We start from the raw sequence: 13,154 nt of genomic DNA, 5'->3' as shown, positions 1-13,154 counted from the left end.
TGTTCAAACCCCGATACACTCCTCCGTGACGCTGCAGACGGGAGAACAACTCGGGGGGGGGGGGAAGAAAATGACGGCGCTGACTACTGAAGAGGAGAGAACTGGTAGGAGAAGCCCCGGGCTGCTGCTGTTTGTATCGACACCTGTAAGGATGTGCTTTTATTGAGGGCTTTTACCGTTTACATCTCCTCGGCATTGCCCGCCAAAAATGAACAAACAACACAGCGGCGCGGACCCTGAGCAGCGCGAGCTGCCAATTCAAACTGGAGGAGTTCGAATCCCAACGGCTGAAGCGGCGCTGCCTGAATATATTAGCGTGGAGTTAAAGATTACACATCAATAAATAAGATATTAGTACATACAGTTTAAAATAATATACGGTAGTATCAATACATTTCAAAAGTCTCGTTTACACCGAGTGGTTGTGTGAAAATGTTTCTATTAACGGAATATAAGAATGGTCAACATTAGCCTACGAAGGGGAATCTGTGGAGAAAATACAAGTTATCAGGTAGGTGTTTTTATTTTTATTATTAATATTATTATCGGGTTACGGATGGGTTAAGAGATGTTTTTAATTCTTTTTTTAAAATTTGAATATGAATTTAAAAAATAGTTCCGGTTTGAATTTTGTGTTTTGGTAAATTGAGATGACGTTGATTTCTTATGAAGTCAGCGACCGTTGTTGTGTTTAAATGTAATTTTAAAAGTTTAAATATGAATGAAAAAAATGTTATATTCAGGTGTGGATTTTGTATTTTGTTAAAATGTGTGGAAATGTATTTCTTATTAGTCCAGGTTCTTATTCAGAAATACTTTTTTTTTTCGTTGCCTGGCAACGGCGCCCTTTTCCTGTCGGATGTTAGTAAGGATTGTGATCGGGGCTGCCCCGGTGATATTAGGGTCTGTTGGCATATTCGCGTTGTCTTGGGTCACTCGTGTCAGGCTGAGTTTCTATAAAGAGTGACGCTACAAAGCGCATTCATTTTTAAGGCTGCCCGACACGAAGCGGAATTGGTTCACAAACAGCCAGCAGACACGGCCCAGGGAACACGCTGTTAAACTGAGATATTCTGTCTCGCTGCGCTGGAGTTGCTGCAATAAAAATCACATTCTCAGTTCGGGGCTTTTCTCTTGAACCCTTATTTTGTTGAGGTTAGCTGTGAAACTAAAGGGTTAGGCTCATACATTTACCCATTAGGGGTCTGTCAGTCAGTATGTAACATCTCAAACTCTTTGGTTTCAGTATTGCGTTTATTTCATAGAGCGCTGTGTGTGTTTGTTCGGTGTTGCTGTATAATGCTTGACTCGGCTGCCCTCTTCAGGACAGATTGTGCACATGCGCAGATCCTGGCTGGAAGGTATTCTGTTCACCTGGCATCTAGCCTGGTTTGTTTGGAAATGGACAATACTGGAAATGAATTGTCTTGCGGGTTCAACGAGCAAGCTGGTTGCAGCTGGTCCAGTTTCTCAGGGATATTGTAGTCGCTGGAAAGTTGACCTGTTGTGTGGATTTGTTGATTTCTTCCAAAGTAATGCTTCTGTGTCTGTGGGTTTGCATGGAGTGCAGAATGACTGAAGGGACGCATTGCAAAGATGTTTTTAATACATGTATTGGATGCACTTCAAAATATATTCAGTTACATTATTTAATAAATGTACTTGCAATAATAACCCCCATGTTGTTAATGCGTGGAGCTCCATCCTTACAATAACAGAATCGGGTGTGAAGCGCATGCAGTAAATATTAGTAAATTATAACCACAGTATACCATGTAAGTATTGCACCTGTATTTTGAACTGTATCTCATTTATTGATGTTTCATGAGGTGTGTCTGTGTTTGTGCAGCTTGCTATACCCTCCATTTAAACGAGATCAATCTTTTAATTATAACTCAGTTATCATTCAGCTTGTTCTGCAATGCGGTCGCTGCCATGTTATTATTTTCTGAATATGGCAGCCCATAGTAACTGCAATGTAACTGCAATAGTATCTGAACATGTAAACAGCACGTTCGTTCCAGCAGTATAATAAATATATGTTACATGGATAGAATCAGTGTTGTATAAAGTCCAGGACCTCTAGTGTGTCTTATGTTCAGCATTAGTCTAATATACATGATGCTACCTGGATAGAATCAGTGTTCTAAATTACAGTACCATTAATGGAGCAGCAACTGGCTGTGGTTGAGACTAAAAGATTCTGGTTGGGGATCTCAAGCACAGTAGAAAGAAAACAACATTGATGTAAAGGAAGGTACGTAAGCTGGGCTGAGCTGAGTGGGGGACAGAGGGGGGTGACGCTGGGACGCCAGAATCACTGTCAAGCCCTCTTAAGGTGTCGTGGGCCCGTCGACGAAACACCAAGCGTGGAATGTGACCATTTGAAGACCCCAGAGATGTACCCTACTCCGCTCAGTCCAGACGGTTGTCATGCTGATGCGCTGGGGAGACCGCACTCCTGTTGATCCCTGGAGCCGGCATTACACTTCAGCCATCAACACCAGGCAGAAGGATATCTACACCATCAGATGGAAGGAAACGCAGATAGATCACATTAGATTACAGTAAATGAAGCTACGTCTCAGTTGGTGCTTATCTTGGTAAGAGCTGAGTCCAATATCAGCATGAAGTTTTAACACCAACTCTCATGTAATGGAAATCATGGTACCTATAAAGTACTTTATATTGATGAAGCAATCAACTGAATGTAAAATGGACTCTGTTTTAAAGTGTGTCAGCTCTATTGAGTGAACAGGAAACTTTTCTCACTGGCAGTAGACTGTTTACAGCAATAAAACAGTAAAACCATGTAAGTACAGGTGATGTGGCACTAAAGAATTAAAAACTGTACAGATCAAGCTCCATTTGGACTCCAGCGCCATTGTCTTCACTAGGGAGCAGAAGAAGGGAGAGATGGCGGCCGCCGGTTCAGACCCTGGTGAGTTATTTCTTCAGATCTTCATTTCTGTAAAGAATCGGTTCACTTAATGTTGTGCTGGACAGCAGGACCCTTATAGCAAGTATAGAGTCACTGAGTGAGAAACAGTGAAAAGTAACAAGCTAGAAATCAATGTGAGAGACTGGGCAGGGCAGGTTTGCTTTCCAGTTCAGGTATTTAGAGACGGTGCAATGATCCAGCCTTGTGCTTTTCAAAGCTTGCTCAGGCTGTAGCTTGCTTTCAAGTTGTATGAAAATTAAGTTAAATAAATGTTAACAACACATTTTAATACATATCAGCCAGTTCACGGATGGCTGGGCACACACCATTCTCACTGGATATGAAATCAGCTTTCAGTATTCAATTGTGTTGTTCTGTAGAAACCTCACTGAGGCTGTAGCATTTATCTATTGAAATTTTAATTAAATTAATAAAATAACTTAAAAAGACACATTAGCCACGGAAGCCTGGCCACACACGATTCCTGTTGGATAAACATGAAGTCAGGTTTTTAACATGGCAAATGTGATCAATTAATTTCCAAAACAAATCTAATAACAAGCAGAACTATTCAATTAAACAATGTGATTTCTAAACCTGGAGGGCAGGGAGAGGAGAGTGGGTATTTTGTGTTTTAGATGAGTTCTCATACTGTAGATATATAATGCTGTTTTTCAAAATCGAAGACACCACACCTTAAATTGACTGGACAGAGTCCGACAGGCAGCAATAAAAACTGGCACTGAAGAGAGAAGGAAATCAGATATGTGGTTTCTGATCTTATCTTATTCTGTTTAGATGGCAAATTGAACCCTCACAGTTATCGCCAGATACATTGTCATTGTGAGAAAATGATTCAGAGTGAATTTGAAAGTAAATCTAACTGTAAAAGTCAGAATTCTGAAATCAGAATTACATTTATTAAACATGTGCTCATAACAGTGTAATCTCTTTATAAACTATGGGGCTCCTTTAATTAGCATATATATATTTTAAACATGAGCTCATAACAGTGTACTCTCTTTATAAACTATGGGGCACTGCTCCTTTAATTAGCAGTTCGGAGGGTTCTGACCTTCTCTGGACAAATTATTAGGACACATGTTACACCTGCACATGAAAGAACAAACAAGAAATCAAACTGCTAATGCTACAAACCTGCTGACAAACAATTCAGACACTTCACTGACTCTCCTGATTAATGTGCACTATTCGTTTGAAGAGCTTGCTAGTTGTGTCTCTGTACAGCAGCTCCACACATACAGGAACATTATAATTATTATTTATTTATTAGCAGACACCTTTTTCCCGGGCGACTTACATTTGTTACAAAATATCATATTACAGATAAGAGCAGTTATAAAGTACAGTAAAATCAGTAGCAAATAAAAGGAAAATAAAGAAAAGTAAATAATAACATTAAACTTAAAGTAAAAATATTTGCTTATCAAAGTAAAGTCCAGTAAGTACGATAAATGGATGAGAGTGATTTCATATAAGAGCATATACAAAAAACGTGAATATGGATACCTATAAGAGATTTTATATATAAAAGCATTATATTATAAAATCAAATGCAAGATACAGAAAGTAGTTATAATTAAGAGCAGTAGTGGAATACGGCGAGGTATGGAGCAGTTCAGTAACAAGTACAAGCTGATGCAAGTACTGGTACAATTGGGTGCCATTTAGTCCGCAGTTGTGAAGTTTACAGATACTATCTGAAAAGGTGTGTCTTGAGGAGGTGCCGGAAGGTGGTCAGGGACTGTGCGCTCCTGATATCCGTGGGTAGGTCATTCCTCCACTGAGGTGCAAGGGGGGGTACAGCTAGTCTGCTGGAGGGGGGGTGTAGGGAGAAAGGTCAAGACAGTGATAGGCTAGTACAAGAGTTTTGAATTGGATGTGAGCAGTGATAGGGAGCCAGTGCAGAGAGCAGACCCGAGGTGTAGCGTGGGAGAAATGAGGAAGGGGAAAGCAAGGCAGGCAGCAGAGTTTTGGATGAGCTGGAGCGGACGGATACCAGAGGCAGGGAGGCCGGCCAGAAGGGAGTTACAGTAGTCAAGGCTGGACAGGACCAGGGCCTGAACTAGGAGCTGCGTAGAGTAGTTGGTGAGGAAGGGACTAATTCTGTGTATGTTGCTGAGGAAGAGTCCCAGGTCAGTGAGGGAGGGCAGGAGAATTGAGTGGTTGACTCTATCAAAGTCTGCAGAGAGGCGGAGGAGAATTAGAACAGAGGACAGGGCTGCCAGTGCTGTATGTGACAGGGAGGGTTCTTTCAGCACAACAACAAGAGGAGAAAACTAATCCATGGAAAGCTTTCATTTCTAAGAGGAGCAAACTGTTCTTTCTCTTTAACAGGGCGGGGAATCATGGCTGCAGAACAAGAGGCTGAAGAAACTGTTTCTCAAGAGCTGCACAGCCCCTCTGATCTGAGGATCGTGCTGATTGGGAGACGCTTGACTGGAAAGAGTACAGCAGGAAACATCATCCTGAACAGAGAGGAGGGTAGATCTGGATTCATCACCTCTGAAGTAACGGAGGAATGTGAGAACAGAACAGGAGAAGTGTCTGGGAGACGGGTCACTGTGGTCGACACTCCAAACTTGTTAGACACAGACCGGGTCGAGATTGAGAGATGTGTTTCTCTGTCTGCCCCGGGACCCCACGCTTTCCTCCTGGTGATGAAGGTATTTACAAAAAAATGTATTGACACTCACCGTGAGTCTATAGTAGAACAGTACTGTGAAGCCTTTGATAAAGTGCAAGAGCTGTTTGGTGAGAGAGCTGTGAGGAACACGATGATCCTTTTCACCTGCGGGGATGATCTGAGAGGCAGGACGATTGAGCAGCACATTGAGGAAGCTGGTGAGGAGCTCCAGCAGCGTGTTGAGAAATGTGGGAACAGGTGTCATGTTCTCAACAATGAGGACAGGAGCGATCGCACTCAGGTCACACAGCTCCTGGACAAGATAGACAACATGGTGAAGGGAAGTGGAGGCTGCTACCTCCCAAATGAGATTTACCAGGAGGTAGAAGAAAGGATTAGACTAAAGGAACAGGAGCTGAATGAGAAACACAAAGAGGAACGTAGCAGCAAAGAAAAGGAGATGAAACAGAAATATGAGGAGGAACAGAGAAGGAGAGAAGAGATGAAACAGAAATATAAGGAGGAACAGAGGAGGAGAGAAGAGGAGATGAAACAGAAATATGAAGAGGAACAGAGGAAGAGAGAAGAGGAGATGAAACAGAAATATGAAGAGGAACAGAGGAAGAGAGAAGAGGAGCTGGAGAAAGAGCCAGAGGAATCCAAGCTGCCTGTCAGGAGAAGGAATAGCAATGAAGGATTACCCCCCACCAGTAAGTTTGTTTCAAATTGTTCTACAGATACAACATTCGGAACACTTTCACAGACTCTCACAATGCCACCATTGAACTGAATGAGTTGTTGAAAACCTGAACTGTGTTGTTAAGTTACATGTATACATGTTGTGTGAGGTGGAAATGGAGCTGTCATCCACTAGCTAATAATGACTGTTATATATATACACATATATATATATATACCCATTGGAGACAGCATGAGATACAGACCAGGAGGGAAAGTGCAGCTGTAACAGATATGAAATGTCCTTCTTAACATGGCAAATCTGAGCAATACATTCCAACCAAACCTAATGCATTTAAACAATGTGATTTGTAAACATGGAGGGCAGGGAGGAGAGCAGATATTCTGTGTTTTAGACGAGTTCCCATGTTCTAGATACACCAGGAGACACAGCACCTTTAATTTACACCACATGCAGTAATAAAACTGGCCAGAGGGGGCGCTTGTTTGTAAATGTCTTTCTGACACCACTGCTGCAGCTTCACCTGCTAATATCTCAGAACCCATTTCACATGCCAGCTTCACATTTACCATGTTACCTCTTCACTACAGAGCTTGATGAGTTAATAATATTGATAACAGCATCGCTCCTGTACTTACCTCTTCACTACAGAGCTTGATGAGTTAATAATATTGATAACAGCATCGCTCCTGTACTTACCTCTCCACTACAGAGCTTGATGAGTTAATAATATTGATAACAGCATCAGAGCTGTACTTACCTCTTCACTACAGAGCTTGATGAGTTAATAATATTGATAACAGCATCGCTCCTGTACTTACCTCTTCACTACAGAGCTTGATGAGTTAATAATATTGATAACAGCATCGCTCCTGTACTTACCTCTTCACTACAGAGCTTGATGAGTTAATAATATTGATAACAGCATCAGAGCTGTACTTACCTCTCCACTACAGAGCTTGATGAGTTAATAATATTGATAACAGCATCGCTCCTGTACTTACCTCTTCACTACAGAGCTTGATGAGTTAATAATATTGATAACAGCATCGCTCCTGTACTTACCTCTTCACTACAGAGCTTGATGAGTTAATAATATTGATAACAGCATCAGAGCTGTACTTACCTCTTCACTACAGAGCTTGATGAGTTAATAATATTGATAACAGCATCGCTCCTGTACTTACCTCTTCACTACAGAGCTTGATGAGTTAATAATATTGATAACAGCATCGCTCCTGTACTTACCTCTTCACTACAGAGCTTGATGAGTTAATAATATTGATAACAGCATCGCTCCTGTACTTACCTCTCCACTACAGAGCTTGATGAGTTAATAATATTGATAACAGCATCAGAGCTGTACTTACCTCTTCACTAGAGCTTGACACAGGGAGCGCTGTCACTGTTTGACATCTTCCTCAGTTAACATCATTGAGGATCCAGTGTTTTTCATTTAATACCTGCCAGACTTACCTGTACAATACCTGTATAAGAAACAGATTAACCAGGGTTTATAATACTAGATAGACATTGTGTTTTGTGTAAAAGTGTATTTATTATAAGCAGTTTATTTATGGTGAAATATTTTGAAAGTTTCTAATTAAATTAAAAATTAAAATCATTTCATTATAAGTTAATTTTAATTTATTTGTGGGTATTATTGAGTGTCCTTAAAATTTGATATTTTTTCATAATTTTTGTAAAGTCCTGGAAATAGTTGTGAAACCTCAGATTTCTTGGGGGTTTAAAACTGAATAAATAATTTGGGTGAAGAAATCTAGTTCTGAGTGTTCTGAGCTTCTCTGGACAAATTATTAGGACACTGTTACACCTGCATATGAAAGAACAAACAAGAAATCAAACTGCTAATGCTACAAACCTGCTGACAAACAATTCAGACACTTCACTGACTCTCCTGATTAATGTGCACTATTTGTTTGAAGAGCTTGCTAGTTGTGTCTCTGTACAACAGCTCCACACATACAGGAACATGCCAGTGCTGTGTGTGACAGGGAGTGTTCTTTCAGCACAGCACGACAACAAGAGGAGAAAACTAATCCAGGGCTTCACATGGAAAGCTTTCATTTCTAAGAGGAGCAAACTGTTCTTTCTCTTTAACAGGGCGGGGAATCATGGCTGTAGAACAAGAGGCTGAAGAAACTGTTTCTCAAGAGCTGCACAGCACCTCTGAGCTGAGGATCGTGCTGCTTGGGGGAGGCAAGACTGGGAAGAGTTCATCAGGAAACACCATCCTGGACAGAAAGGAGTTTAGATCTGGATTCTTGGCCTCTGCAAGAACAAAGAAGGGAACAGGAGAAGTGTCTGGGAGACGGGTCACTGTGGTCGACACTCCAGAGATCTTCAAAACAGACCGGGACGAGATTGAGAGATGCGTTTCTCTGTCTGCCCCGGGACCCCACGCTTTCCTCCAGGTGATACCAGTAAAAAAAAAAAAAACTCAATGGAGGCAATCTGTAGTAAAACATCTTGGCGGAGGCCTTAATAAAGTGCAGGAGCTGTTTGGTGAGAGAGCTGTGAGGAACACGATGATCCTTTTCACCTTCGGGGATCGTCTGAAAGGCAGGACGATTGAGCAGTACATTGAGGAAGCTGGTGAGGAGTTCCAGCAGCGTGTTGAGAAATGTGGGAACAGGTATCATGTTCTCAACAATAAGAACAGGAGCGATGGCACTCAGGTCACACAGCTCCTGGGCAAGATAGAGAACACGGTGAAGGGAAGTGGAGGCTGCTACCTCCCAATATCATCTGAGATTTACCAGCAGGTAGAAGAAAGGATTAGACTAAAGGAACAGGAGCTGAATGAGAAACACAAAGAGGAACTGAGGAGGAGAGAAGAGGAGATGAAACAGAAATATAAGGAGGAACAGAGGAGGAGAGAAGAGGAGATGAAACAGAAATATGAGGAGGAACAGAGGAGGAGAGAAGAGGAGATGAAACATAAATTTGAGGAGGAACAGGAGAGGAGATGAAACAGAAATGAGGAGGAAAGAAAAGGGTATTTGTTTAATCATTGAGTAAATGACCTGTATTTTATTATTAAAATATACTGAAATGTCCATCCCTAGTCTAAACGTGATTTTAAATGTGAACTTTACTTACCAAAGGGTATACATGTAAAAGTTATATTTTTAGTTTTTCAAACATTAATTAAAAGAATAACTTTAAATATCTAAAAATAATAATTATAAAAACATTTTAAAAATGTACTCAATAGTAATACGCTTTTCCGCCAAAACATGTTGCAGGTTATTGCTATAATTATGTTTAAAAGGTTTGATGATATTTCATGTCTAAATGTGTTTGGTATAAGTAATGATGTTTTGCAGTTTGTATCTTGTGATTAAACAAAATCATTTTGAAATTTCAAGCAGGTTGTTTTATTTGCCTGTTCAAAAAGCCGAGGCAGACATGCAATTATTAAATTGAAATGTGGTAGAAAAAAGGAAAAATTGTGTAAGTGTGTTTTTAAATGAGTTTTGTCTACTATTTATACATCTACAACAGCATTAGGCTGCAGTGCGCGCATTGCAGCGGTCCCGCTCCGGGACTGTATTTGAGGTTTCACCGCTCCACATCAAACCCACAGTAACGCCACCTGTTCAAACCCCGATACACTCCTCCGTGACGCTGCAGACGGGAGAACAACTCGGGGGGGAAGAAAATGACGGCGCTGACTACTGAAGAGGAGAGAACTGGTAGGAGAAGCCCCGGGCTGCTGCTGTTTGTATCGACACCTGTAAGGATGTGCTTTTATTGAGGGCTTTTACCGTTTACATCTCCTCGGCATTGCCCGCCAAAAATGAACAAACAACACAGCGGCGCGGACCCCGAGCAGCGCGAGCTGCCAATTCAAACTGGAGGAGTTCGAATCCCAACGGCTGAAGCGGCGCTGCCTGAATATATTAGCGTGGAGTTAAAGATTCAGGGCTGCCAACACACACGCACTGGCCGTGAGACTCACACATTTGAGCATATTCTCACGCTCACACGCATTGGTAAAAAAGTGTCACGCAATTTTTGGGGTCAGTTTCTAACACTCTTCTTGGAAGACACTGTAACTGAATGGCTGCACGTGTAATGTTTTTATTTATTACTGCTGAAAAGTCAGAGTGTCGCACTTCATCTGCCGGAATGAACCACCTTGCTAACCAGTCAGGGGTTCGCGGGAAGAATTGTAACAGTCCATCACAAGTCCTCCGCGAGCTTAAGCAGCGGCGAGCGGGAAATGCGACAGAGACAGCAGTGAGAGGTGCAGATACAAACCCCGGTACAGCTTGAGAGGTAGGAAAACGGTTACACACAATTTTTTTTTTAATCTTCTTAAGATTTGTGCTTATCTGATCATCCGTGATTATTTATGATGCTAATAATTATGCGTTGCTTTGAAGTTCATAGATATAGCTAGTATCCTTCGCTGCTATTATAAAATCAGATTAATGACATCAATTGTAATTTTAACAAAAAACTTTATAATAGTTTATTTATATTATTCGTGGTTAAGTTCAAATTGCTTTGATGATGGTCTGTCTGCTTTGAGTTCTTTTTGACAGATAAACTGTTATATATAAATATATATATATATATATATATATATATATATATATATATATATATATATATATATAAAAGCATTCTAGAGCTCGATGTTGAATGATTTATAAATATGCAAATATCCGTTACTGAAATTATAGACCAGGAGTATTATTATTAATACGATTGTTGTTGTTATTATTTATTAATTTGTCAGACACCATTTTCAAATATAAACTAAATAACTGTCTAAATAAAAACTGTCTAAATGAATAACTTTGAACTGTCTAAATAACGAATTGCCACACTCCAGTGTTTGATCTCTTAACTGAGCACTAGACACCGATACAAAAAAAGTGTGTTTTTTTTTTTACAGATGAGTAAATCAAACAAGCCAAACCATGCAAAGGGCTCTAGAAGACAGCAACAACCCAAAGTGTGTCCACCAGGATCAAAGCGAAAAGTACCAGAGAGCCAAAAACTGACAGCCTTCTTTGGCCTAGGAAGGCTTGACACACCACTGTCACCAGAACCTGGTCATGCTGATGTACCTGCTGAAAAGGCAGCCAGGATAGAGTGTGTAGGGGAAGATTCAGCTGATGGGACAGAACCAGATGACTCTACAAAAAAGTCTGTGCCAGCCAAGAAGTCAAATTCTTCTGGAAAATCAAGAACCAAATGTGGGGCAGCCACTTATAAATCCAAATTCCAGCCCGGGTGGACAACAGAATGGCCCTTTATTAAGAAGGGACTCACGCAGCATCATTTTTGGTGTGAGATTTGCAGAACTGAGAATGCTTGTTACCATATGGGCCATGCAGATGTGGAGCGTCACATAGAGAGCGAGTCACACCAGAGGAAGGTCAAGGCAGTGGAGCAATCGCAGCAAATTACCAAATTTACAGTGAACACAGCTCCAAAGGTGGATAACATGACACAACTTGAGGCGAAGGTATGAATGAATAACTTCTTTAACATTTTGTTTTTCCAAAATTATTTTCTTCTTGTACAGAAGATATTGGCAAACACATTTGACTGGTACTTTTCCCATTTGTTACACTGGAAGACTAACCACAGAAACAGCTTTTTGTTCTGACTGTAAAAGTATTCTTTTTTTATACTTTGTTTTCAGGCACGACGAGCTGAGATCAAAGTTGCTGTGACGATGGTAAATCACAATGTCCCCCTTGCAGTTGCTGACCACTTCAGCCCACTGATGAAAGAGTGTTTTAAGGATTCAGATGTGGCACAGAGATATGGTGCTGCAAGGACCAAGACTACTTGTATTATCAACAGGGCGATAGCACCATACCTTCATGATGAGCTGGTCAAAAAGATGAGAAACAGGCCATACACCTTGTCAACTGATGGATCAAATGATACAGGTACATCTCATTTTAGAGAAAAGAAGGACTTTTAATGATTTTCATTAATCCTAGTTTTTGATTAAATGAAGCACAATAACTGTGATGTTTGTATTTATCCACAGTTTATTTTTTTTATCAATTCATTTTTTTTAGGAAGGGAAAAGATGAACCCATTGACTGTGAAGCTGTTTGATGTAGACAGGGTGGAACACATGTTCCTAGATATGTGCATCACAACTGGCACTAATGCTGCCACAGCAGAGACCATTTTTGAAAAAATGGACAGTGTCCTCAAGAAGGATAACATCCCATGGCAAAACTGTGTAGGTCTGTCAGTGGACAATGCCAATGTGAACATGGGTGTCTGTAACTCTATCAAATCAAGGATATTAAGCATAAATCCGACTGTTTATGTCCATGGTTGTCCTTGCCACATAGTTCACAACAATGCCAGTGCTGCTGGGACTCATTATATTGAGGTTTGTACCGACACTTTATACTGATGATATGCATTAAGTTTCAATTCCTTCAAGTTTCACTGTATCATTTAGAGGATTCAAATTAGTGTAAACAATCTAGTTAGAACCTGATAATTATAGAGTGATAATTTTCTGATAAAACAAAAATAATTATGCACAAGAAAAAACAATAATTTAAAAAGATATGTAGATAGAAAACTTTGGCTTAAATTATAAATGTTGAAATTAAATTTCCTATTTCAGTTGTCAGACTTTGATGTGGAGGATGTGGTTGTAGATATTGGATACTGGTTCAAAGCAAGCACAAAGAGAAAATGTAGACTGGATGGTAAGAGTTTTTCATAATATAATAAGCCTTTTTGAAATGATAACAATAAATCATGAAAAGCCAGTCTTTACCAGCACACAGTTTCAGGCAATAGAAAAAAGTTTTTTCCTAGTTGTATAAAATGCCACTATCACAGCA

At 40.3% G+C, this 13,154-nt stretch overlaps 2 protein-coding genes across 4 annotated transcripts in view; both read left to right on the top strand.

Moving 5' to 3' along the window:
- LOC117432754 (uncharacterized) overlaps positions 1 to 13,154 on the top strand; it is a 47,849-nt gene that overhangs the window by 27,014 nt on the left and 7,681 nt on the right. Inside the window, exons 12-17 of the mRNA XM_059020390.1 lie at positions 2,827 to 2,941; positions 5,300 to 6,298; positions 8,413 to 9,274; positions 9,946 to 10,007; positions 11,664 to 11,794; positions 12,932 to 13,016. Of these exons, the coding sequence (XP_058876373.1) occupies positions 2,827 to 2,941; positions 5,300 to 6,298; positions 8,413 to 9,274; positions 9,946 to 10,007; positions 11,664 to 11,794; positions 12,932 to 13,016 (2,254 nt within the window). The remainder of the gene's footprint in view (positions 1 to 2,826; positions 2,942 to 5,299; positions 6,299 to 8,412; positions 9,275 to 9,945; positions 10,008 to 11,663; positions 11,795 to 12,931; positions 13,017 to 13,154) is intronic.
- On the top strand, positions 9,304 to 13,144 carry LOC117963537 (uncharacterized). Of its 3 annotated transcripts, XM_059020398.1 has the most exons (5): positions 9,304 to 10,593; positions 11,219 to 11,794; positions 11,975 to 12,227; positions 12,363 to 12,688; positions 12,932 to 13,144. In XM_059020398.1, the coding sequence occupies exons 2-5, from the start codon at positions 11,219 to 11,221 to the stop codon at positions 13,031 to 13,033; spliced, it is 1,257 nt and encodes a 418-aa protein (XP_058876381.1). In that variant the 5' UTR covers positions 9,304 to 10,593; the 3' UTR covers positions 13,034 to 13,144. The 3 variants fall into 3 exon arrangements, with proteins under 3 accessions (XP_058876381.1, XP_058876383.1, XP_058876382.1); XM_059020400.1 differs by lacking the exon at positions 12,363 to 12,688 and having other exon boundaries at positions 11,975 to 12,010; XM_059020399.1 differs by lacking the exon at positions 12,363 to 12,688.

This window comes from Acipenser ruthenus, unplaced genomic scaffold (assembly GCF_902713425.1).
Source record: "Acipenser ruthenus unplaced genomic scaffold, fAciRut3.2 maternal haplotype, whole genome shotgun sequence".
NCBI classification, from domain to species: domain Eukaryota; kingdom Metazoa; phylum Chordata; class Actinopteri; order Acipenseriformes; family Acipenseridae; genus Acipenser; species Acipenser ruthenus.
The sequence above is the reverse complement of the archived record's forward strand: the minus strand, read 5'-3'. Positions and strand labels throughout refer to the sequence as shown.

Bases quoted from the DNA above. Each gene is read 5' to 3' on its own strand.
- LOC117963537 (XM_059020398.1), top strand. From the start codon at position 11,219: ATGAGTAAATCAAACAAGCCAAACCATGCAAAGGGCTCTAGAAGACAG. The intron at 12,228-12,362 runs GTACATCTCATT...CATTTTTTTTAG, and splicing joins TGATGGATCAAATGATACAG to GAAGGGAAAAGATGAACCCA. The intron at 12,689-12,931 runs GTTTGTACCGAC...TTCCTATTTCAG, and splicing joins CTGGGACTCATTATATTGAG to TTGTCAGACTTTGATGTGGA.